The following is a 23,781-nucleotide window of genomic DNA, read 5'->3' as shown; positions in this document are numbered from 1 at the left end:
ATGATGATGATGATGATATATATATATATATATATATATATATATATATATATATATATATATATATATATATATATATATATATATATATATATATATATATATATATATATATATATATATATATATATATATATATATATATATATATATATATATATATATATATATATATGTATATATAATGATTTACATATATGTGTATAATATATTATCACATACATACATATATCGCGTCTATTTTTATATATAAATATTATATTAAAAATACATAATCTTGTCTGTAAATTTCTGTATTAGCGCAGCAAGAAAAAAATAATGTTTTTGTTTGATTTATATTCCCTGAAAACATAAATTAAAATATTTGTGACGGCGTTAAAAAGACATTTGCAATTCGTTGAATCCATTTAGTTAAGCTCTACACTTCCAACGTGACTAGCAAACTAAATTTGCTTGGTAAAAATGCCAGTTTTAATAGATTATATACAAAAATACTACCCATGGTTAACTGTAGGGCTTATAATAAATTCAGTGATTTCCACGTTACTGATCGCCATCATCGTTAAATGGTTATGGGCCAGAAGAAGGATGTATGTGCTATCATTGCAGTTACAAGGCCCTACATCTTGGCCATTTTTAGGATCAATGCTCGCCATAGGACAATCCTGGCCCTCAACTGGTACGTGTATACTGCCTATACAATAATGCTACGAAGATTATAAAATCGCTTTGAATAAAAATGAATGTTATGAATTTGTAGATAAAATGAAAATTTTATATAATGAACATCTCAAATATCTATCGCCCTTTCGCATTTGGTATTTTTCGAAGTTTGTTGTAGTACTCACAGATCCAAATGATATTCAGGTATACTTTTATCTTCATATGTATATGTATGTACATACTTATGTGAAATATATTTAATATTTATTTAATTTTTAATTGTATATATAACAAGTCGTTAATTGAAGACAACGATGTCCCGCTTAAGCCAGAAATGTATTATTATTGGTCACGTGCGATCGGAAATGGACTGTGGACAGGTCATGGTACGTATTTTTACATGCAAAGAATTTTCAAAGCCATGTCTGTACTCATTTGAATAATTTGAAAGCATTAAAATTTTACCGTCAGCCTTTTAATGATGGACTCCAAAATTATTCAATTCAATTTCTATCCATTCTCATGGTTTAATATGCAATCTCATTCATTGGTTGATGTCCAATACTACATTTAAAAATTCAGGAGGATCGACATGGAGGAAGAATAGACTTTTGCTTTATCCGATGTTCAGTAATATAGCGGTGACAAGTTATCAAAAAATAGTCGAAAAACATCATCTCGTCTTAAAAGATGTCATAATGCAACATTGCGGAAGCGAAACCTTCGATGTTAAATGTTTGCTAGAAAGATACAGCGGAAATATTATGTCAGGTTAGTATTATTTTTTTTTTGCAATAAATTAAATATCAAGGTGAATTTTTAAAACGTATGTGATGTCTTCAAATATACATATTTGGATATCCTACAAAATTATCTACTATTTTGTCTTATACCTTACCTTGAACTTGCAAAGTTTTGATTAATATTTCCACATATACATTTAATATTGTACATACAATCATTTTTTATATTTATTTATCTTTTTTATTCTTATTAATATTGTAGTCCCAAATACTCGACCCTTTACTTATGTAAATACTAATCTTTAAATTACGGCTCTAACTCATATCCAATATGTATTTAAAATTTTATTTTTTACAAAAATACAATATAAAATAAATTAGCAACTTCAATAACACTGTCCGACACGAAAAATGGTTCAGAGACAATATATGACTTTTCTTTTAGATGTATGCTCAGTAAATACGAATATGTTAATAAAAAATGTTGATTGGCTCGAGATTCGGAGATACATATGTATATGTATTTGTTTTTTAAATCGCGCGATTTTTCTACATACATACATATATCGTGGTGTTGTTCGGTTGATGTCTCAAAATCTGTCAATTTTCTGTTCACAATGAATATTGGAATCTATAGTCGGGTATTTTATCATTCATTTGTAGTACTTTTCAGCTTTTAAATCTCTCTAAGTAGTCGTCCAGTTCAAATCAAAAGTCAAAAGTACGTATTTTCACTTGGGATTTTTTCCCACTGTTAATACTATTATATATTGAGTATTTTCTATTGAAACATGTTTATTGAGATAGTGTTCTGGCCATACTTTTGTTTTCGTTTAAAAGGGTTAATTGGAAGTGTGCTGAATTTTAAATCGGTAAAATTGCGAGCTAAAAACTTGTACTAGTGGAGCACGGTTTTGTGTTGTGTGCGATGACTCACTACGCTCGTGCTCAAGCAAACACAGCGTTATGACTGTTATGAGTTATGTTAGGTATAAGAAAAGTCATATCTCGTCTCTGAACCAAAAAAAAAGTCGTCATTTGTCGAACAGTGTAATTAGTTCCTTCTTGAAAATCTATCGTGAAGTACCACTTAAAATGTTAATGTTAATTTCAGAAATTTTACTAGGAGATGACCTTTTACAGGAAGAAAACTGTAAACGATTGCTGTTAGCTATGCGGAAGTAAGCTTATTAATATAAACAAATTATTAAATTGATTTTATATTATAAATATACATTTATACACAGGATTCGCTCACTGGTTAATGAAAGAATGAGCAAATTTTGGCTACATCCGGATTTTCTTTTCAAAAGAAGCAAATGCAGCAGAGATACGTTCCATTACAGAAGCACATTAGAAGAATACATTTCTAAAATTTATGATGAGAAAAAGCAGGAATATTTCAAATGTAAAAGGTCAAAAGATAAAAACGCCGAGGCTGAAGCTGTGCCAACAGCTTTGCTCGGTTTTATTGCAGCTCAAAACAATTCAAACCATGACCTTTCCGATAAAAAAATAATCGAAGAAATCATGAGCATTTATGTCAAAGTAAATATATATTTTTTTTTTGATATTCATTTTAATATTTTTTTATATAATAGGTACATATGTACATATATGATTACAGGCTACCGATAGTGTATTCTGTTTTCTCACGTTCTTCATAATGATGATATCGATGGAAAAGAAAATTCAAAATAAATTAACGAAAGAAATTGCAGAACGTATTATTGATGATGGTGTCATAAATATTGAAAATATAGAAAAAATGAAATATCTAAATATGTGTTATAAAGAAACACTAAGACTATTTCCATATGGAGCGTTTATTACCAAGTTTGCCGATAAGGACGTAAAGCTGTCAAATAGTAATTTTTTTAAATATTTTATTCAAAAATTTAAATTTTCAATAAATTTTTTAGTTAAAAATTTTGTCGTACATATTTAATACATGGCCAACATTAACTAATTGGCAAAATTTAATATTTGCATATGTATGATGGTCAGCAATCAAAATGAAGTCGCTAATAAAACCAGTTTTAAATTCGAAACCGTGATTGTAAATTATAAAGAAAGAAATTCAAAATTGTAATAGGAAAATAATCATCTTCATTGCCATTATGAAAATAATAAAATATATTATAATCGAATAATGCTAATTAATAATAAATTATACGTTTTATTGATTGATCTATTTATTTTTTAGAAAATATCACAATTCCCAATGGAAGTGTAATTGTAATCCCGGGATATTTTATCAATATTAATGAAAAAAATTGGACTAAACCATTATTATATCAGCCGGAACGATTTTCTGAAGATGATTATTGTATATCTGAGCACTTTTTACCATTCGGCGTAGGGCAAAGAAATTGTATTGGTAAGTGTTATGCAATATTGCTGATGTAAAAAAATCCTTGATAATTCGTTTTTGTTTTTCCTATTGACGACATTGAAAAACGAAAATAGCGATGTGACGTCAAAACTTGTTCAAGGCTTATAGAACAAAGCATTTATATAGCATTAATATGAAATGTTATTCATGTGTATATGTAATTTCAGGTGAACGTATGGGTTCCTTCTTGGCGAAATCAACTATGGCTTTTCTTTTGGAGCATTTTGAATTTAGCACTGACACTAATTTTAAAGATTTTCAGCCGACTTTCGATACCAGCGTTCGTCCACCAATCGAATGCAATATAAAAGTTGTGAAGAAAAATGTGCAAAGTGTGTTAAGTACTTAGAACAAGTCCGCAAATTTGGTCACTCGGACGTTACTTGTAACGTGGCAATGGCCGAGTTACCAAATTAGAGAACTCGGTCTTAGTGCACTCGTATAGTATCACCCCGGTATTACTGAATTTTATAACACTTTATTAAAAATATAATTTTCACAAATAATCTTGATGCTGTTTTTTTTTATAATTACACGTTTTCAGCATTCTCACCTTATGCCAATCAAATAAAATGAATTTAAACCAATTTTGATCAATTTCAAAAATGAATGTTTTTAATAAAATAAACATGATATTAAATTTTAGTGCTTAAAATAGTCATTTTAATGTGAACATATGTAGATGTACATTCATAGTATAATGACTAATCTAAATTTAGACTACGACAAATTAGTATATTTCTATGACCTTTGTTATCTCATAAATATAAACACAACCCACTTCTCGTTAAAATATTTTGATCATTAACTGATATGTCTAATCATTTCGATTACATAATGAACAATTAAAATATCTGACGTTCAAAATAAATAATGTAATGGGTTTGTGACATTGGGATTTACCATTTATTGAACTATGGTTTTACTTTTATAAACTGAGATAAATTTGTAATTATTAATTACTTTGAAAAATTGGTGTACATATTGTTATGTCCTGACGGACTGGAGATACAAAAAAATGGTATCTCACAAGCTGATCAAAGTTTGGCCATATAAAAATTATTGTATTTCATGAAATTTGTTATTGCAAGTGTAATTGCATATATAATATTTGCATAGTATGGGAATGTAAAAACGCAATGGATCTGTTTTGTTAAGGAAAAAAAAGTTATTTGCGGAGTCAAGATTATAATACGCTCAAAGTTTAATATACTTATCTACTATTTCGTCATACATATTGATAAATGGATTTAATAAAAACACAAAATTACAAAGTACATATAATATATTTTCTTTTCTTAAGTAAATCTCCTTACAAAATAACTTAAATGAGATTCTTGTGTTTGTTTGGAAGAACTTTTTTAAAATTCGGTTCAAATTATTCCCTTAAGTCTATAAAACGGTATCAATTTCCGGGTTTTCAATTATCTACTACGATTAATTACGATAATGTTTAATAATTATATAAAAAATATTTCTATTTATGATTATAAATCATTCATTCTTGCATTCACCGCTGGAATAGAGTAATTGTAGAGACACACTAAAACGTTAGTGTCATTTAGGGTAATCTGACTTGCTATGGTTTGAACGTCTTTTTTATACTAAAAGGATGACGCTATTGTAAGGATAATTAGATTACTTTTATCGATAAATAATGTCCGTTAAATAATACCCACATCGCGTCAGTTTTTATATAAATATTATATTATGATTTCCATGTATCGTTATTTTGTTATCTTCTTTGTTTCAATTAGCCAATTAGTTTCATGTATAGTTATTTTTACTAGGAATTAGGTAAGCTTCAGTATGTTCCTTGATTTTGAGGTCGTAACAATATGTACACAAATTCTACTTTACATATACATATATGTATATGGGTAATGTTATATAATACTAGTTGTTTTGCCCAGCTTCGCTCAGTATTTATAATATAAACAGCTTAAACATGGCGAATCTAATAGTAAATATTCATTTGTTTTTTTATTAAATTTATTTGAATCGAAAAAAATCGACTCGTCGTCATAGAAATTTTGACTTATTTACGAATCCCAACCAAAGTTACTTATAAACATATATATACACACAGTCTCTTTCGAAATTATATATTAGATGTTATATATATAATTTCATGACTAAGCGGACCAGAACTTTGTGAAGATTCTGTTTTATATTAAAACACAATATATTTTATTTAAATATGTATATTATATAATATTATAAATGACCTACTATCGTACTCATCTATATTATGCTTGTATTTATCGACCGTCATCATCGACTGAATATTTGTAGAAATACCTACATTTTAACTATTTTATTATGCTATTACAGTAATGTAACTCTTTATTAACATCACCATGATAGACAATTTTTTTTATGTGGTGTAATGTTTATAGTATTGTTCTCCAAGCTAAAACCGGTTTTCGAGTGTATATTTTGAGTTTATAAAAACCACCAGATGATAGTTCACTGAATCACTGTCGACAAGTTTGCGGAACCGACAACAATGGACGACACATTCGACATGGATATTAATCAAGTGGCTTACATTGGCATCGGCCTATACTGTTTGAAATCAACCCTATCATGGTTGTGGTGCAGAAGGAAACTCTATTCACTTTCCGGAAAAGTTGGAGGACCATTTTCCTTGCCAATAATCGGAACCGTGAAGCCGTTCCAATTGACAAATTTTCTCAATGGTAATGTAATATTTATTATTTTTAAACAAAACTTTAGTTTGTATGAATTTCTTTAAACTAAAAAAAAACATTTCTTACTGCATGTATAATATATAAAATTTGACTTACTGTTGAAATTTTTGCAAAAAAATGTCGGTATTTTTTAGCTTTATCCTTCTTCCTTATTCGCTCAATGCAGAACGTCCTGATTGTTTGTATTATCTGAAAACCCGGTTGATTCTATGTACTTCTCCACTTCTCCCATCCTGTGCCAAGTTAAAAGCAGTGTTTAAGGACGATCCCGTCAAATCTCTAATGTGGTCCGACCATCTTTCCTCTAGTGTTCCGGTGAACCAGCTTCCTTAAACTCTCCACATTATCTGTCAATATGGCCAAAATAGAAAATAATTATTTTCCTCCATGTTGTGGAGTCTCTCTGAAATTGCCAGCCGTTTGAGGATGGAGATGTTCGTGCGGTTCATGGAATGTGCAGCATCTGGCTCCATCATTGCATTTCGAAGGCATCTATCTAACACGCCCCTTTCTCTTTTTAATAAGCTTTGTACATAACAAAAACCACAAATAGCTTTGGTTTCAAAAAAAGTTTCGGGCACATAATGGAAATGACCAAATAGTTTTTCAGCACCCATACGATTTAACAAACATTAATTCCAAACAAGTTATAAATCACAATCATGTTTCTGTTATATTTATAAATACATGTATATGTTACACCGAATCCGTGAAATTGTCTATTACACGCATTCGGCAATTCTCTTGCCGAATGCGTGTAATAGACAATTTCACGGATTCGGTGTAACATATATAAAAATAGATGTTTTGCAAAAATTTTAAAGGCCGTGAACTTTTAATAAATACATTTTAATAAATACAATACATTTCGCGTTTCCTATTACGTGTTCTGTTACCGCCTACTGTATTTCCTATTTTACGTTCAATATTGCGTCACATCGTGCAATACTATTGTTTGTTTATTTTGCAGGAACCACAAAAAATTTCCAAGATTTAATACAAAAATATAAAGGATTTTTCAGTATTTGGATAGGACCCAGGCTATTTGTGGTCACGTCGGAATCTTCAGATATTGAGGTTCATTTTACACACATGAAAATATTAATAAATAGTGTTGATATCGAAATACATGTATGTGTGAAAATAAATATATGTGTGAAAAAATTTAGGAATTGATGGAATCAGATTGTGTAACTGGAGGACCACCATTCTTAATGGATATTTTGGGAAGAGCTATAGGCAGAGGAATTCACACGAAATCATATTCGAAAAATGATTGTATGTTATATTAATTTATACCAATTAATCATTATGTTATATAAGGTTTTGTTATTTATACGTCTTTTATTTACAGATCCTGAAGCTCTCGAAAACGCTTTGAATCCTTTCGCCGGAAAAGATTTTAAAAAATGCTACCAAATTATTCTACAAAGAAATAGTAAATTGCTCGTAGAACGAATGAATGCACTATGCAATGAAAAACTTGAAAATGTATCAACAACTATTGACAGATGCATGGCTGATATCATTACTGGTTACATCGAATATAATTGAAAAAAACTTTTCTCCGAATTATTTTATTTAATAATCAAATTCTAATCAAAAAAATATTTTTGCAGAAAGTTTATTCGGTATTGAATCTCATTTCCATGAAGGAGATCAAGACGGCGTTATTGAATTACACAAAATGTGAGCACTGCAAAAATAATTTTGGTTTTAAGACACATTTATCAACGACTATTGATATCATATGTATTGATTGAAATTTAACGGATATTGGTTTTATTTCTCCATATACTAATTACAGAATCTCTAAGACAATTTTTAAAAGAATTTCGAAATTTTGGCTCGAATATGAATACGTTTACATACATACAGATTTGGGAGCCCATCAAACTTTAGCCACATCGGATTTGAAAGCTTTCATTACTAAATCGATTGAAAAGAGAATCAATACCCTAAATGGAGGTAATATAAAATTAAATAAATAACTAAAAACAATTAAATAATAACACATTTACAAACTCTACAGACTACTCACACGAAACTACATTCATGGTGGATGCACTATTGAAATATCATATTAATGGTAATTATGCAGCCAAAAACATACTACAGGAAACAATGAGCAGTTGGAATATTGTACGCTTGTAAATAATAATTAACTGATACAATAACGTAAGGTAGTTTATTAATATTAATTTTTTTTTTATTTAAAGGGCATGACTTTGACTTGTGATACCATGAATTTATTCATACTAATGTTAGCTATGCATAAAAAGTGCCAAGATAAAGCATTCGCTGAAATACACAAATTCTATGCAACTAACAAGGATTCTCCAGTTGAGCGGGACCATTTAGAAAATTTTCGTTATTTAAGATCGTGTCTTGACGAGACTTTGAGACTCTATCCAATATTTCCTCTATTGCCTAAATATACTACTAGAGATTTCACATTGATAAATAGTCAGTTGTCTATGATAAGAAATATCTTAATAGTGATTGTTCATAAAGGTGATTTTTTAAAAAACCAATGTTTCAAATTTCAGGAAATCTTGCGATACCAGCTGGCACCACTATAATATTGGCGAATTATGTCAATAAAAGAAGTTCAGAGCTATGGGAAAAGCCTGAAAAATTCATTCCCGAAAGATTTGACACTGAAAAATACGCCAAAAGGCAACCTGCTTCGTTTGTCAACCAATATAGTGAATGTATAATTTTTAATTTAACTGTTTTTTTTGTAGTATAACTTCTGTTGAAAAAAAAATTAAGTTTATTTAATTTTAGGTGAAGACTTCGAAAAAATGATGATGTTGACCGGCGCAGTTTATTTATTAAGGAATTATGAATTTAACAGTGATTGGAAGGTAGAAGATTTACCCGTAAATAATTTTTATATTAGCAAGTCTGATTGGGGATATAAAGCAAATGTGACGATAAGAACATGGTGAAATTAAAATTAATATAATATTAATAAAAAAAAGGGGTATTACGTGCATATATATACATTGATATATTACGTATAAAGCACACAATTCACACGATGACGAAAAATTAACCAATTCGTAAATCGTTTTTTGAAAGTTGAATAGTTCAAATTTTACCATACATATTATAAAACAATTTTTTTTTTTGCTTCTGCAATTTTTTTTGCATTTTTTTTTTTTTGCTAAAAAAAGTGCATTTTTTAGATTCTGTCACGCTGAATTCTTAAATCAAAATGTTTGGCATACCACCAAAATACTAAGCGTACCTAATTTTGTATAATTTTAATTTAAGCATAAAATTTCTATAATAAAAATATTTTTATTATTTAATTATTAATATTTTATTAATAATTAAATAATAAAAATATTTCACATTAGCGACATCTGTAATTCTTCTTAAAAATTTACATAAAAATATCAAATCGTGCTGGTTATCTACATATATGTGTATACGCGCTGGTTATCTACTACTACATATATGTACGTACATACATACTGTGCGGTTTAATAAAGTTTAATATATATAAGTATGTACGTATATATTTATGCTAGACTTCAATTCAAATAGTAAAATGCTTTAAAATTTGCGTATATATTGAGTGTTTGTTGTCACCGTTCTTTTGCTGGGTTTTAGTGTTAATACCTATGTATTTAGATGCATTTTGGAAACGATGAAAACCTTTTGATAAAAAGCTGTTTTGCATCGAAATGAAAAATTTGGTTTGAAAATAAAATAAATTCATATGCTCGTTCGTATATTTATTTAATTTTAAGTTTGAACCATTCTGGCATTACAGAAGTCGCTAATGCGCCACAATGGTAGAAAAAATACAGAGAGATGAGAAAAATATACGTATATAATATAAGCATATACACATAAAAAAATACATTTATAAATTCAATAAAGAACTGTGGGAGCAGGAGGTATAACTATCAAATTATGATGTCTACCACACAAATAATTATTAGGGACATAAAGTCCCAACTGCTCCAGCAACGACGGGTATGACTTATATTTACCACGAAGAAGCTGGAGAATAAAACGAATTAATGAGAAGTTTCTCCGAAGCTCAAGGAAATTATACGCAAGCATGCCCAAAAGGAAAGGAATAGGGTAGAGATATTGGTAATAGCCACACTATTTCCTATATAGAAAAACGAAGAAATGCTTTTTGCACTTTCTCAATCATTAGAGAGTAATTTGCTTTATTCGGAATCCACAAAATCGTATTATACTTTAGCTTGCTTCTCACAAGCGAGTTGAAAAGCAAGCAACGATATAAAGGGATGGAGAATAACCTAGCATATCTCAAGACAAATCCAAGTCGACGAAAGCAAACATCAGCGACTTTCTTGATGTGGTTGTGAAAGGTGAATTGACGATCAAAAATGATACTCAAATCGACCATGGATTCCACATGCTTCAACAAGACGAATCCAATGGAATATCCATGACAATAGAGCGAATGTAATGTTCCAAAACGCAGTTTAAATATTTTTTAAATTACTTGGTTAACAAACTATGATTTCATAAAACGTTACATTTATGTTATTGGTAGATATATTCGAAAACTGCAGATTTAATTATGGAACGATGATGAATTTAAAATGAGATATGTAAGTAGAACTTTGTTTCGCTAATTAACTTTGGATCACTTGGTGCTAAACATACACGCTACCATAAAGTGTAATAAAATAAATAAGTATTACAAATACCGAGCGAAGCCGGGCAAAAACACTAGTATGTATATAATATTTATATAAATAGTATATTGAATCAGCTCGTTAAATATTATAATTTAATCGCTGTGAAACTTTGTGACTGAGAGTGCTCAAGAATTGCTCTCGAATTTATTAATTTTCAATGTCAATACTTTCAAAACAACCACTCCGTGGAGCGGTATAACCGAATGCATGGAATTCATCTTGTTTTATGAGGGATTTTCAGACGTGTATCGAAATTTCCAAGCGAGTCCTAAATAAACGCCGTGTAATTGGATAACTCGTTTTAATCGAGTTATCTCGACTCGCCAGCGCAGAATTTAATTTAAAATTTAGAAACTTCGCTCAAATCATATTTTGAATTTAGCAAGAAACTACATATAACTGCAGATTCGCAACGACTCTTGCCCGGTGCTTCGTGAATTCTGTCGTCGAAGCTTTATTTATCGAAACAACTTTACTCGCTTTCTCGAACTAAAACGGTGTACTTTTCAGGATTTATCAGCAACATTGATGGCGCAGAATACCTCTGCAACAAGACGCAAGTGAAGAAAGTAATATCCGGAGTCGTGGGTGCAGCATCCAGCGTTACCAGCATACAAGTTGCCAATCTTCTCAGACTATTCAAAATTCCACAGGTGAGATCGACGAACTCGTGCTCGTGCAGCGTAAGCTGGCACGTACCAATACAAACACGTATATTGTGTCCGTGAAGATATGAATAAGATTTTTTGTATCTGTTTTTTAGGACAATCAGTTGGTCCCTTTCATACGCACCCACTTTCCGAGCATGACAGAAACAACAATTATTTTTTGTATTGCTCAGTGATCACTGATCACTGATCAAGTGTGCACTACAGGATGATTTTTTCCAGTTTCACTGGTCAGTCACCGATCAACCCCCACAAACTGACGTAACGCGTTCTTATATTGTTTGCTAATTGGTTAATTGGAGTTAGTTCATTAGAATTAGTGGATATATGATAATAAAATGCTTTGTAATAAAATTGGATCTGGGAAAACACTAACGGGAAAATCTCGCGAAATTGTGTATAATAAGGTTAAGAAAATTTAATATACCTTATCCAGAAAAAGACACAAAGCCCGTTTTATATGAAATAATAAAAAACAATAAACAAAATCATCAAGAGTTTGTACTCTATAAAATCCTGGAAGCTCACGGACATAACGTACTACGCCTACCACCCTACCACCCAGAACTAAACCCTATAGAATTACTGTGGGGCATTATTAAGGGTAAAGTAGCTTCAAAAAATGTCATGTTTGACTTAAAGGTCGTTGAAGAGCTGTTTAAGAAAGACGCAGAGTCAATCACTATTGATACATTCAGAGACGTTTGGAGACATGTGAAAAAACATGAAGAAAAATTTATTGAACTGGAACCAAAACTCGATAATTTAACGGACAATTTCACTGACATTATAAAAGTAGAATATTCCGATAGCGAATATATGGATTCTTCAAGTGATGGAGAATTAAGTGGCGTAGAAGAATTATGATACGACATTGTATAGAAACAGAAGAGTTTCTAAAACGAGCAAAGAAGTAACGAATTAAAGAAAACCAGAAAAGGCTAAAAAGTAGTAAAAGTAAAGTCTTATAATAGAAAATTTTGAAATTGAAATTCAAAAATAAGATTATAAAACGAACAATGTATTTATTTAGATTAGAAACACTTCCGTTTCGGGTAGACTTTCTGGGTGTAAGTAGACTTTATTTTATTAATATTTATGACAAGTTCTGACTTGGCTACAAAATTCTGAAGCCCACAAACAATTCTATGCAAAATAATGAAAAAATATTTTGATGGTCTAGGCACCCAACAGTAAACAAATTTGAAGTGAGCAAATAAACAACAAAGTGTAGCGCTTTCTTTGCGAAGTATTTTATTATTTTTGTAACGGTCGGGACTTAATACTAGCCGACAAAGAAGAATGTCTATACATAATAATGAAAATGACTGCATTATTATCAAAATTCGAACACTTATTTCCTGTTTAATATAATTTATATCCTATATTTTTTTCTCATTTTTTAATTCGTATTAATTTTTGCATACGTACGTTTGTTTTACTTATAATATAAAAAAATGCTATTTATCATTTTATTCGTGGCACGTATTCAAATATTAAATAAATATGCCATCCAAATTATATCATAGATCTTAAAAACATAACACGATCGGTTGAAATAAAATATATAAATATTTGCGTGTTTCTTTCAACAGCCTGTATATGAAAAATGCATTTGTGTGAGTACTGTGCACGCGCCTTCTGTAGCTAATAAAGACATAAAAAATATAAATAATTCTTGCTTTATCCCGCCATTGGCACGAAGCATTATTTTATTTATAAAAGTATAACGTGATAATGTTTTGCTAAATTTTTATCAAATTAATTTAATCAATAAAATATAATAGTAAAATAAAATTTTAGCCATACAAAATAAAATCAACTTAATCCTATGTGCCATTTAAACACTTTTTTTCAGTGCTTTATATTTTATTGTATAAATTGTGTCGAGTCGTATATGTAATACTTACTCCATATGATTTATCTCTCAGACTTTTCTAAAAAATGTACCTTTTCCAAATAAATTTACAAGATATGGCCATCCAATTATTTTTACCAACAAAATATTCCTATTTTGTAAATATTTGTTGCATAGTGTTCACTAAAAATTTTTCAAAAAAGTCACAGTCAGAAATTTTCAACACCCCATTATGGCTTCATCTATTTGTTACTACGTACATAGATAAAGTAAAAACGAAGGCGCTGATTCATATACATATACATATATGTAGCTTAAGGTGAAGTTGATATGAGATTTTTCATTTAGTGAACATTAGAAACCTGATATACCAGTATGAATTATAATATGTAACTCATGGACAAAATTCGGGTATATGAAATCTCGTGTATTAACGGTATATTCACAATATTAAATTATAATCAGCAGTTGGACATATCACAATAAAGATTTTAATTTTAAATTATTGATCAATGAATCAAATATCCCAAGATTACTTTTTGAGCGTTAACTTGAACGTTAATTTGATTTCGTTTTTCGATATGATTTTAATTTATTATTTATTGTTATCCTCATTATGATATACATACATATGTAAAATACGGGTCTACCTCACGGGACCGAAAGTGAAAAAGCAAATATCGGAAGGCAAAGATCGAAAATCGAAAGATCAAAAAAAATAAAAATTCGGGTGTGACCAACCCATGACTTTGTCTATGTATTTGAGGAATATAAGAAGGTTACAAAACAAAATTCGATATTGAACTAATAACTACATATGATAGCGATACAAATTGAACGCAAATATATGGAAACTTGCACAAAACAAAAGTTCTACTCCCGGATGTCGGATTTTGTTTAAATTTTTTTTTATTACTTAAAATAAGTATAATTATAATACACATAAAATATCAAGAGGATAAAAATAATTTAAAAGGTCAAAATAAAATAATGGAATATTGTTTTAAAAAAAAATACTACTTCCGGTTTACGAATTCTGACCAAAATGTTAGCAACTCTAAGTTAGTACATAAACAACACAAATATAATTTTTCAGCTTAATACGTTCAGGGGTGTGGACAGGATCCAGGCGACAACATTTTTGACCTTTCTAAGAGGAGAAAATCCCACTTCCGGTTCATTAAATTTGGTAATTTTATTTTTTATTTTTACTTAAAATCACTATCTTTATTATACACAATAAATAGCACGACGCTTAAAATAATTTAAAAGGTCAAAATAAAATAATGAAATATTGTTTTAAAAAAAAATACTACTTGCGGTTTTCGAATTCTGACCAAAACGTTACCAAATCTAAGTTAGTACATAAAGAATACAAATATAATTTTTCAGCTTAATACGTTCAGGGGTGTGGACAGGATCCAGGCGACAACATTTTTGAGGTTTCTGAGAAAAACATAAAAAACCTCGATTCTCTAGAGTAAAACTACTACTTTCGGTTCAGATAAAAATATTTAAAATATATAAGGTTATAGATATTATTATTTGTATTACATGTAAAAAAAATTTAATCCGATTAAGTTAGCGGTTTGGGAGATAATTGAATTCAAAAACTTAAAAAAAAAGAGGACACCTATGTATAAGGGGAGGTACCATTTCCGCTCAACTTAAAAAATTGAAAAAAATTTTCGTCATGTCTATAAGAATTTTAGTGCCCGATACTAAGTTTTGGTTCGATAGGACTAACGGTGTTCAAAAAATCCCCAAAATACACAGACACACACACACACAGACACACATACAGACACACACACACACATTTTTTCTAGATCATGAAAACATGATCAGTAATCGATTCTGAGTTCGAATTTTCGCATGATCACAAAACTTCATCTATTGTTACTACGTACATGGATAAAGTAAAAAGGGTGCATGGTAAAAGATAATATGTATATATAATATATATCAGTGGCATGCGATGAAATTATCTCTCTTTTTGTCATACAGCCTTGTTTAATGTGCGCGCAAAAAAAAAAAAAGAGCCTGTTCCTCTTGTTCCTGTTGTATCCTGCTCGCGCAAATTAGGTGAGAATGTACGACGGGGGAGAAAGAGTTTTACCGCACGCCACTGATATACATATATACTAATCATTTTTCATATGTATGCATGATAAACGAATATTTTCGACTTTTTCTGGTCGCCCGTTAAATACAGCAGGGAACATCGAAAACAGCCAATTTTGAAATTTGGAAACAGTTCATGTTGGAAAAAACCAACGGCAGCTGTTTCAAAAATCCAAAATTGGCCATTTTCGATGTAACCCAATGTACATATACTTTTTATATTACAGGGCTCGGAATAGAAGCGCATGGGAGCGCCGCTCCCTTTCGTGAAATCTGGAAACATAGCGCTCCTTCTCTTAAATAAAACCAAAATTTCTGTACACTTTCGTAAATTTTATATATATGTAGATATAATAATAATAATAATAATAGCTTTTATTCCAGACGATGAGGAGAAAAGTGCAATCCCCAACGCCCATATAAATAATATATATATTAAAAAAGTATTGAAAAATAGTAAACAAAAAATAAATAAATAAATACATAAGTAAATATATAAATATTACTGATAATAAATAATAATAATTATAATAATAAATAAATAATAATAATAATAATAATAAGTCTAATAATAATAAATAATATGTTTATATGTATTTTATTTTTATTTATTTTATTTTTTACGTACGTAATATAATACGTACAATAAAAAAAATCAAAAGCATGGTTCGAAAATTATCGAGGACTCCTATTTGGTAAAAATCTTCATTTTTAGACCCGATGTATAGCATAAGATTGACCGCATCTGCACGAGACATTCTTTTTTCACAAGCTTTTGAATAGCTTAACTCGGTTACTTAAGATGAATATGACGAGATTGGGGAATGCGCAGTATTATTCCAAGCGTCCTACAGCTAACATTTCTATTCGAAGTAAAGGTTAGCGTTAGTCTCAAAGGGGTTCAATACGAATATTTGAAATACTCTTTTACATATAATTAAGTGTGCATAAATTTATGAACAGTTGTGATATGTATAATTTTGAATAAATTCAATAATAAAATCAATTTTAAGTGGTATCGAATATACGTATGTATGTACATAACATGTGGCTTAAAGAAATATTCCTCAGCCTATCGATTTTAATTGGAATCGCTGTGATAAAATGGCTGTGGAATCGTAAGGATTTATACATATTATCGTTAAGACTTCCAGGACCAGTTTCGCTTCCACTAATCGGAAGTATTTCGGCACTTTTCGGATTCATACAAAGTGAGTACATCAAATTCACAATTTCACTATTACTATTGAAAAAAAATATTTTGAGAATGATCAAATTTTGGTGCTAGTTTAGTATGCGGTCTACCTTCAAATATCTACTTTAGTATGCGATCTACTTTCACGTTTTTTCTTTACTTACAAACATATTTACAAACATACTTACATACAAAATCTTTTTCGAAATTATATATTAGATAAATACAATTTCATGTAAAATACTTGATTTTTACAATTTTGTCATTTCAAAATGTTATTTAATATGAAATTAAGTAACATGCATGTTTTTAAGAAACAAATGTATATCGCAATACGACGTAAACGAAAAAAAAATCGGATGTGATCAACCCACGACTTTATCGATTTATTTGAAGAATATACATAAGAAGGATAAAAAACAAAATGCAATAATTAAACATACAGTCCCATGACAGCGAATTACTAACACCATGCGGATTTTGCAAATTCTATGTTTAGAGCTATATATTGAAGAGTAGGTTCGTAAAATTAAAACAAAGATGTGTTTATAATGATTATACATAGTTTATTTACAATATTAATACAACATATATATATATATTATTAATATTTTGTATGTCCACCCTTATTTCGGAGACACGATGCTATTCTTTTGGGCATACTCTCGATACAAGACGCAATGGTTGACTTTATCTCAGGATCTCCCTGCCACACAGAAATTATGTTTTGTTTTAGGATATTTTTATTGGTACATTGGAGCTTATTTAATTTCATTTTAAGGGTATGCCAGACATTTTCTATAGGATTTAGATCGGGAGAATTACCGGGCCAGTGAAGGAGCGGTAAATTGTGGTCGGACATGATTTTTTTCACAATTTTGGCTTTATGGCAGGGTGCAAAAATATTGCATTAAGTGCAGGCGATCCCTTTTGTCAATTTTGTTTTGTATAGAGTGCAATAGGGTGTATCGCAATACCGTTATATATTGCGAAGCATTCATCATCCCTTCTACAAAATACAATGGCCCCCGACCTTCCGCACTAATTGAGCCCCAAATCATGAGTGACAGCGGGTGTTTCACATTTTTTATGACACAGGACTCATTATACCGCTTGCCGACTCGCCTACGTACGTATTGGTGAGTCGGTGTCATCAATTGAATTGACGACTCGTCAGAGAAGTGAACCTTAAAAATGTTAAAAACATCGATTAATTCAATTCATTCAAAAAAAATTAAACAAATAATTTAATTTCAATTAAATTACCCCTTTCCAATCGTCGAGGGTGAAGTGGCGATGCTCATTAGCCAAATTGAGCCTGGCTTTCTTCATTTTTGGCGTCAAAAGCGTTTTTTTAAGTAGTTGCCTGCCATTCATCCCCGCGTCTGCGAGACGGCGTTGTATTGTCCGAGTCGATATTTCGGTTCCGCTCCCGTAAATTTGTCTGGATTTTTTTATTTATGGCAAACCGATCCTTCTCAACAGTATTTATAATATATCGATCGACTCGAGGACCGTATTTTCGAGTGCCACAACAATTCTTACGCTTGGTGACCGTAGGATTTTCACCTCTTTTTAGTTGGGTGCTAATTTTATGCACACTGAAAACTCTAACCCCCTGATCTTTAGCAATATATCGTATAGAATACTTCCCAGTATTTAATAATGTGGAAATATTGGCGATTTTCTCCATAGATAAATCTTTATTTCTTCCCATCTAAAAAGGAAAGGGGTTTTTTTCACAAGCAATTTAAACAAATAATTAAGTCACATTTAAAAAATTTAAACACTTTAACTTACTTCAATGATATCGATAATATACAGGAAAGCAAAAATCTCTTCAAAACTAACTTTTCTCCCAGTGAAAGCACACGTCTACACCAAACGAATTTCAAAGCCAAACTGTGTATTTGCACTTGTTCGGTTTTTAAACTATTTGTATTAACACTAATCATCCTATCCTTCTCTAAATACATAGAATAGGATACAATGAATGGTCTACAAAAAAAACCAACCCAAAATGTTACTTAAGACGGCGCAGGTACACAAAATAGGGTAAATACGCGGGTGTTAGTAATTCGTTGTCATACGACTGTACATAAACGTTCACACATACCGGCTATGAAAGCATTTTCGATACAAATTCAGCGCAAATGTTGGGAAACTTACCCAAGACAAAAGTTCTACATAATTCAGGCTGTAGGATTTTGTTCAAAAAATTTGTATTGCTTAAAATCATTATAAATTTTATAAACATACAATATCAAGAAGATAGAAATATTTTAAAAGGTCAAAATAAAATAATAATGTATAATTGTTTTTAAATAAATCACTACTTCCGGTTTTCGGTTTGAATTCTGACCAAACCCACATTTAATCACATTGATTCAAGGATTATACTTGAATTTTCTCGTGAAGAGTTTGAAGAATCAAATGTTTAGAGTGACGAGTCACATTTTTAAGGGGTCGAAAAAAGATAGTGGAAGAAAAATCGAACAAGAGTAAACTACCACTTTTATATATACATATATAAGTGGAATTAAGCTCAAACTTCATTTTAATACAGTGAAAGGTGTCTGAGAAAAACATAAAAAACCTCGATTCTCTAGAGTGCTATACCGGTTTAAAAAATAGTTGCATAAAATTTATAATTTCAATTACATGTAAAAACATTTCAGTAAACCATTTTTATTTATTTATTTCCTCCGAAAATTTCCATTCATTCATTCATTTTCCCCAAAAAAAGTGCCGCCTGAGTAGGGTTGCCAGATGATAATTTGATGAAGGAGGGCAGATGGGTCTAAAAAGGAGGATTTTCTGTAAAAAAGGAGGACATTCAGAAATTAATCGAATTTTTTATATTATTTTACTTTATTTTAATCATATTTAGCAGAGCTGCCAATTTTGGAAAGAAGTTCTTGGTTTTTTAACAAATAATTATAAAAATCTTCACATGTCATGTTTTTGAAGTTGTATTGAGTAAGAATTAAAGATTTAACTGACTGCACACTTAGTCTATTCCTCTCTTTGCTCCACTGAGTATCAATCAGTGAAAAAACTCTTTCCACATTTGCATTATGTGCGCTTAATTCAAAAATAAAACTCGCAGCTCTTGAGCAGTTCTGAGAAACATTCAATGTTTTTAACACTTTTGAAGTAGATTATCCACTGCTCGTGCAACTTCAAATCATAATATGCTTCATCTTCATCCGATTTTGATTTAAGAAATGAAATCAAGTTACAAAATTGATCGTGTAGCTTAACATCGTCAATCTCTACACCTCTGATGCTCAAGAACTCAATGCATGAAACTAAATCATTATAAATAAGTCCCGCTCGATGTTTAGCAAAAAGGAGGACATACAGTAGGTAAGGGAGGACGGGAGGACGAAACATGGAAAAGGAGGACATGTCCTCCTTTTGGATACCATCTGGCAACCCTAAGCCTGAGGCGTCCCGCAGACCCACCCTTACTCCGCCAGTGACTATCGATAATTTCGTTAGTTTTTACATACTTTCATTAAATTTTTATATTTTCAATACATCAATATACAAAGCAAAAAATTATAAAATGTATGATCCGCCAATAATTTTATCTGAAAATTTGGCCTTCGCTAAAACATTCCATCCCTATTTTAGACCGACACCTTACGATTCTTCAGTTATCACGAAAGTATACATCGCTCTTTCGTGTCTGGCTAGGACCGAACCTTGTCATCATTGTGACTCAGCCGGAGGATATAATAGTTCGTTTTTTTGCCAATATTCTTAGTTTAAAAAATCTATAAGATTGAAATTAATCACCAAATATTTCAGAACGTTTTCGGTAAGGATTTGATTGCAAAGCCGCCAAAAGAATATGGTGTGTTACAGGAGTTTCTCGGCAATGGTTTATTTACAATGAGCGGTCTTCAAAATGGTATTAGAGTATTTATACATACATATGTCCATATACTATATTTTATATCGTTATCCACTAATTATAATTTAAAATTGTATATTCCATAATGAATTTAGATTATAAATTACACAAGAAAATTATAGTGGCGACATACGGTTCGTCAACAGCTCAAGAATATCACAAAATTGTCATAAAACATTGCAAATTATTATTCAAAGACATGAAACCAATCTGCAACAGGGGGGTAGTCGATGTTGGAGAAATCCTACTCAGATTCACCGCGGATGTTGTATCCGGTATACATATTTCTATTAACATATATATTATATACAACATGTAATGCTGCCATAACTACAAGTTAACCAATTAAACTTTGAATCTAGTAGATTCAAAGTGATGAAACGATTACAAAACATTGATTTAGTTGTACAAAAATGTCACATAAACTAACGTTTTAAATTTACAGATACATCTTTTGGAACCCAGTTCGAATTCAGAGGTGGTAAAATGGACGATTACCTACATACTACTCATAGGTTAGTTGAAGAAAATTTTTTTTTTTGATAACTTTTACCTTAATTATATTTTGATATTTCAGTTCCTTCAACTTAATAGTAGATAGATTATCGAGAGTGTGGTATAATATTCGTCCTATCTACAAAATGAGCAACCTATACAAATTACAAAAAGACATGTTAAGCAAAACCAGAGAATTGGCCAAAATATTCATTGAACAAAGAAGACAGACTCTATGTGAAAAACATATCGGTATGAACATATGCATACATATGTATGTATATACATACATATGCAACAGCTTACTTTCATATAAAAAAACATAGATAAAGTAAAAATACTGTCAAGACACGTTTCAGATGATCATAGTCGCATGAATGCAATGGATGCCCTCTTAAATGGTCAAAAAAACGGCGAAATAACAGAAGAAGATACAATCGGAGAGGTTCTAAATCTATGGCATGCTGTATGTTTATCTTATTTATTACACATATTTTATTTTTCTGTTTTTTAACGTATTTAAATGAACAGGGTTACGATACAAGCAGCGTCGTGCTACATCTGCTCGTAATGATGTTAGCCATGCACAAAGAATGCCAGGCAAAATTCGTAGAAGAGATCAAACAATTCTTCGAGAACAACAAAGACGCCTATTTAGATGTTGACGACTTTGAAAATTTCCCTTATTTGGAGATGTGCTTCAAAGAGACTTTGAGACTTTTTCCACCAGGGCCTCTCACATTCAGATATTGCTCAAAAGAATTCTCGTTCGAAAAAAGTATGTTTTGCCAATTTTACGCATCAAGCCAATTTAAATAGTAATTAAGAAAATACTTGTATTGTTTTAATTCATTAGGTAATTTAAAAGTGCCTGTCGGTACATATTTACTATTATCAAGCTACGTCACCCATAGGAATCCCAAATACTGGAACAGTCCTAATGAATTTCATCCTGAAAGATTTTCCAAGGAGCTTGAATCGGAATCAAATAAGAGACATCCTTTCACATTTTTTCCTTACAGCGGTGGAATGAGAAAGTGTATAGGTACCTTGTAGATTTTCTACCCATCCTAATAAAAGAATATGTAATTATATATCTGTTATTAAAAGTATTCATCAGAGCCATTTTCCAGGTCGCAATTATTCTCGTGATATAATCATGACGACCGCAATTTATTTATTCAAAGATTATGAAATCGTCAGCGATTGGAAGATGGAAGATATTAAACTTTCATTTGATTTCGTCTGCAGATTCGTCGAGGGATATAAAGCGACAGTTCAACCTAGAATATGGTCTTAAATTCGGCAAAATCTAATAATTCAGTAATTGTATTCAAATAAACTGTTGATCCTAAAGTATTTCATTAAGAACACATTTATATACTTTTTTTATAATGACATAAATATGTATTAACCCTGTATTTAATTAAAATATACATACAAAATCCCATGTATTATATATATGCATAATATGTTACTAACCATTTTGATATATTTTTTTGTACATTGCATATATAGATATATCATGAAATACATTTTTCGCGTTTTTATTTGTTTTATTTACACCTTTATAACATTCTAACACAAACTTATTTTCAGTAAATTCAATCCATAATACACGCATACAATTGCATTCGTGAACATTTTTTCGTTCTACACAACAATTTTTTTTTATAATAAAGTGTTGTGTTGTGCCCGTTGAAATTTCAACGGGTGGTTTCGGAAACGAATTGATACATGATTTAAAATATAGTTACAATATGTATAGTCATAATTAATCGGAATCGGAACTGAAACAGGGATCGAGAACCGGAACTGAAAAATGGAATCCGGATCCGGAACTGAAACAGTAATCGGGATCTGAAACTGAAACTCTAAGCAGGAATCTGGAACGGGAATTGAAGCAAAAGTCGGAAAGCGGAACTGAAATAGGAATCGGAATCCGAAAATGAAACAGTAATCGGAACTAAAACAGTAATCGAGGCTGCCGCCCTGAGGCTGCCGCAAATTGAAATCAAAATCAAAATGGCAAAACTAAAATTTGATTTTTCGAAATCCCATACTTTTCCACGTTCCGTCACATGTTACAAACATATTTGCCGACGCTCCGTTTTTATATAATAAATGAAACGAATACACGCGTAGAAATTCGTGTAATCATAACAAGCCTACATATGTACATATGTACAATGTATGAGGTAAATATGTATGTAATAAGGCGAAGTAAGAAGAGGTATGTAAAAAATCATTATGTTGTATATAAAAAAGCATAGATCAGCGATTAGCGCGTTACGCTTTCAACTGTGT

At 30.5% G+C, this 23,781-nt stretch overlaps 3 protein-coding genes across 4 annotated transcripts; all 3 read left to right on the top strand.

Moving 5' to 3' along the window:
• The first annotated feature begins 305 nt into the window (after positions 1-305).
• On the top strand, positions 306-4,301 carry LOC143911079 (cytochrome P450 4c21-like). Its single transcript, XM_077429811.1, has 10 exons — positions 306-456; positions 533-679; positions 761-867; positions 959-1,049; positions 1,246-1,434; positions 2,521-2,587; positions 2,654-2,954; positions 3,034-3,274; positions 3,613-3,786; positions 3,969-4,301. The coding sequence occupies exons 2-10, from the start codon at positions 589-591 to the stop codon at positions 4,148-4,150; spliced, it is 1,443 nt and encodes a 480-aa protein (XP_077285937.1). The 5' UTR covers positions 306-456; positions 533-588; the 3' UTR covers positions 4,151-4,301.
• Positions 4,302-6,286: 1,985 nt separating this feature from the next.
• On the top strand, positions 6,287-12,343 carry LOC143911078 (putative cytochrome P450 313a3). The gene is made up of 12 exons (XM_077429810.1): positions 6,287-6,503; positions 7,486-7,592; positions 7,685-7,793; positions 7,870-8,049; positions 8,135-8,204; positions 8,323-8,483; positions 8,548-8,657; positions 8,735-8,981; positions 9,065-9,229; positions 9,306-9,385; positions 11,723-11,865; positions 11,976-12,343. Exons 1-11 carry the CDS (start codon positions 6,311-6,313, stop codon positions 11,774-11,776), a joined length of 1,476 nt encoding a protein of 491 aa, XP_077285936.1. The 5' UTR covers positions 6,287-6,310; the 3' UTR covers positions 11,777-11,865; positions 11,976-12,343.
• A 4,318-nt stretch (positions 12,344-16,661) lies between these two features.
• On the top strand, positions 16,662-23,023 carry LOC143911077 (cytochrome P450 4c3-like). 2 transcript variants are annotated; one of them, XM_077429809.1, is made up of 11 exons: positions 16,667-17,073; positions 20,405-20,556; positions 20,697-20,803; positions 20,874-20,976; positions 21,075-21,254; positions 21,425-21,494; positions 21,557-21,726; positions 21,834-21,940; positions 22,006-22,252; positions 22,331-22,519; positions 22,608-23,023. In XM_077429809.1, the coding sequence occupies exons 4-11, from the start codon at positions 20,958-20,960 to the stop codon at positions 22,772-22,774; spliced, it is 1,149 nt and encodes a 382-aa protein (XP_077285935.1). In that variant the 5' UTR covers positions 16,667-17,073; positions 20,405-20,556; positions 20,697-20,803; positions 20,874-20,957; the 3' UTR covers positions 22,775-23,023. The 2 variants fall into 2 exon arrangements, with proteins under 2 accessions (XP_077285934.1, XP_077285935.1); XM_077429808.1 differs by lacking the exon at positions 20,405-20,556 and having other exon boundaries at positions 16,662-17,073.
• Positions 23,024-23,781: the final 758 nt, after the last annotated feature.

Source organism: Arctopsyche grandis, chromosome 4 (assembly GCF_051622035.1).
Source record: "Arctopsyche grandis isolate Sample6627 chromosome 4, ASM5162203v2, whole genome shotgun sequence".
Classification (NCBI taxonomy): Eukaryota; Metazoa; Arthropoda; class Insecta; order Trichoptera; family Hydropsychidae; genus Arctopsyche; species Arctopsyche grandis.
This window is presented reverse-complemented; position numbering and strand designations above follow the sequence as displayed.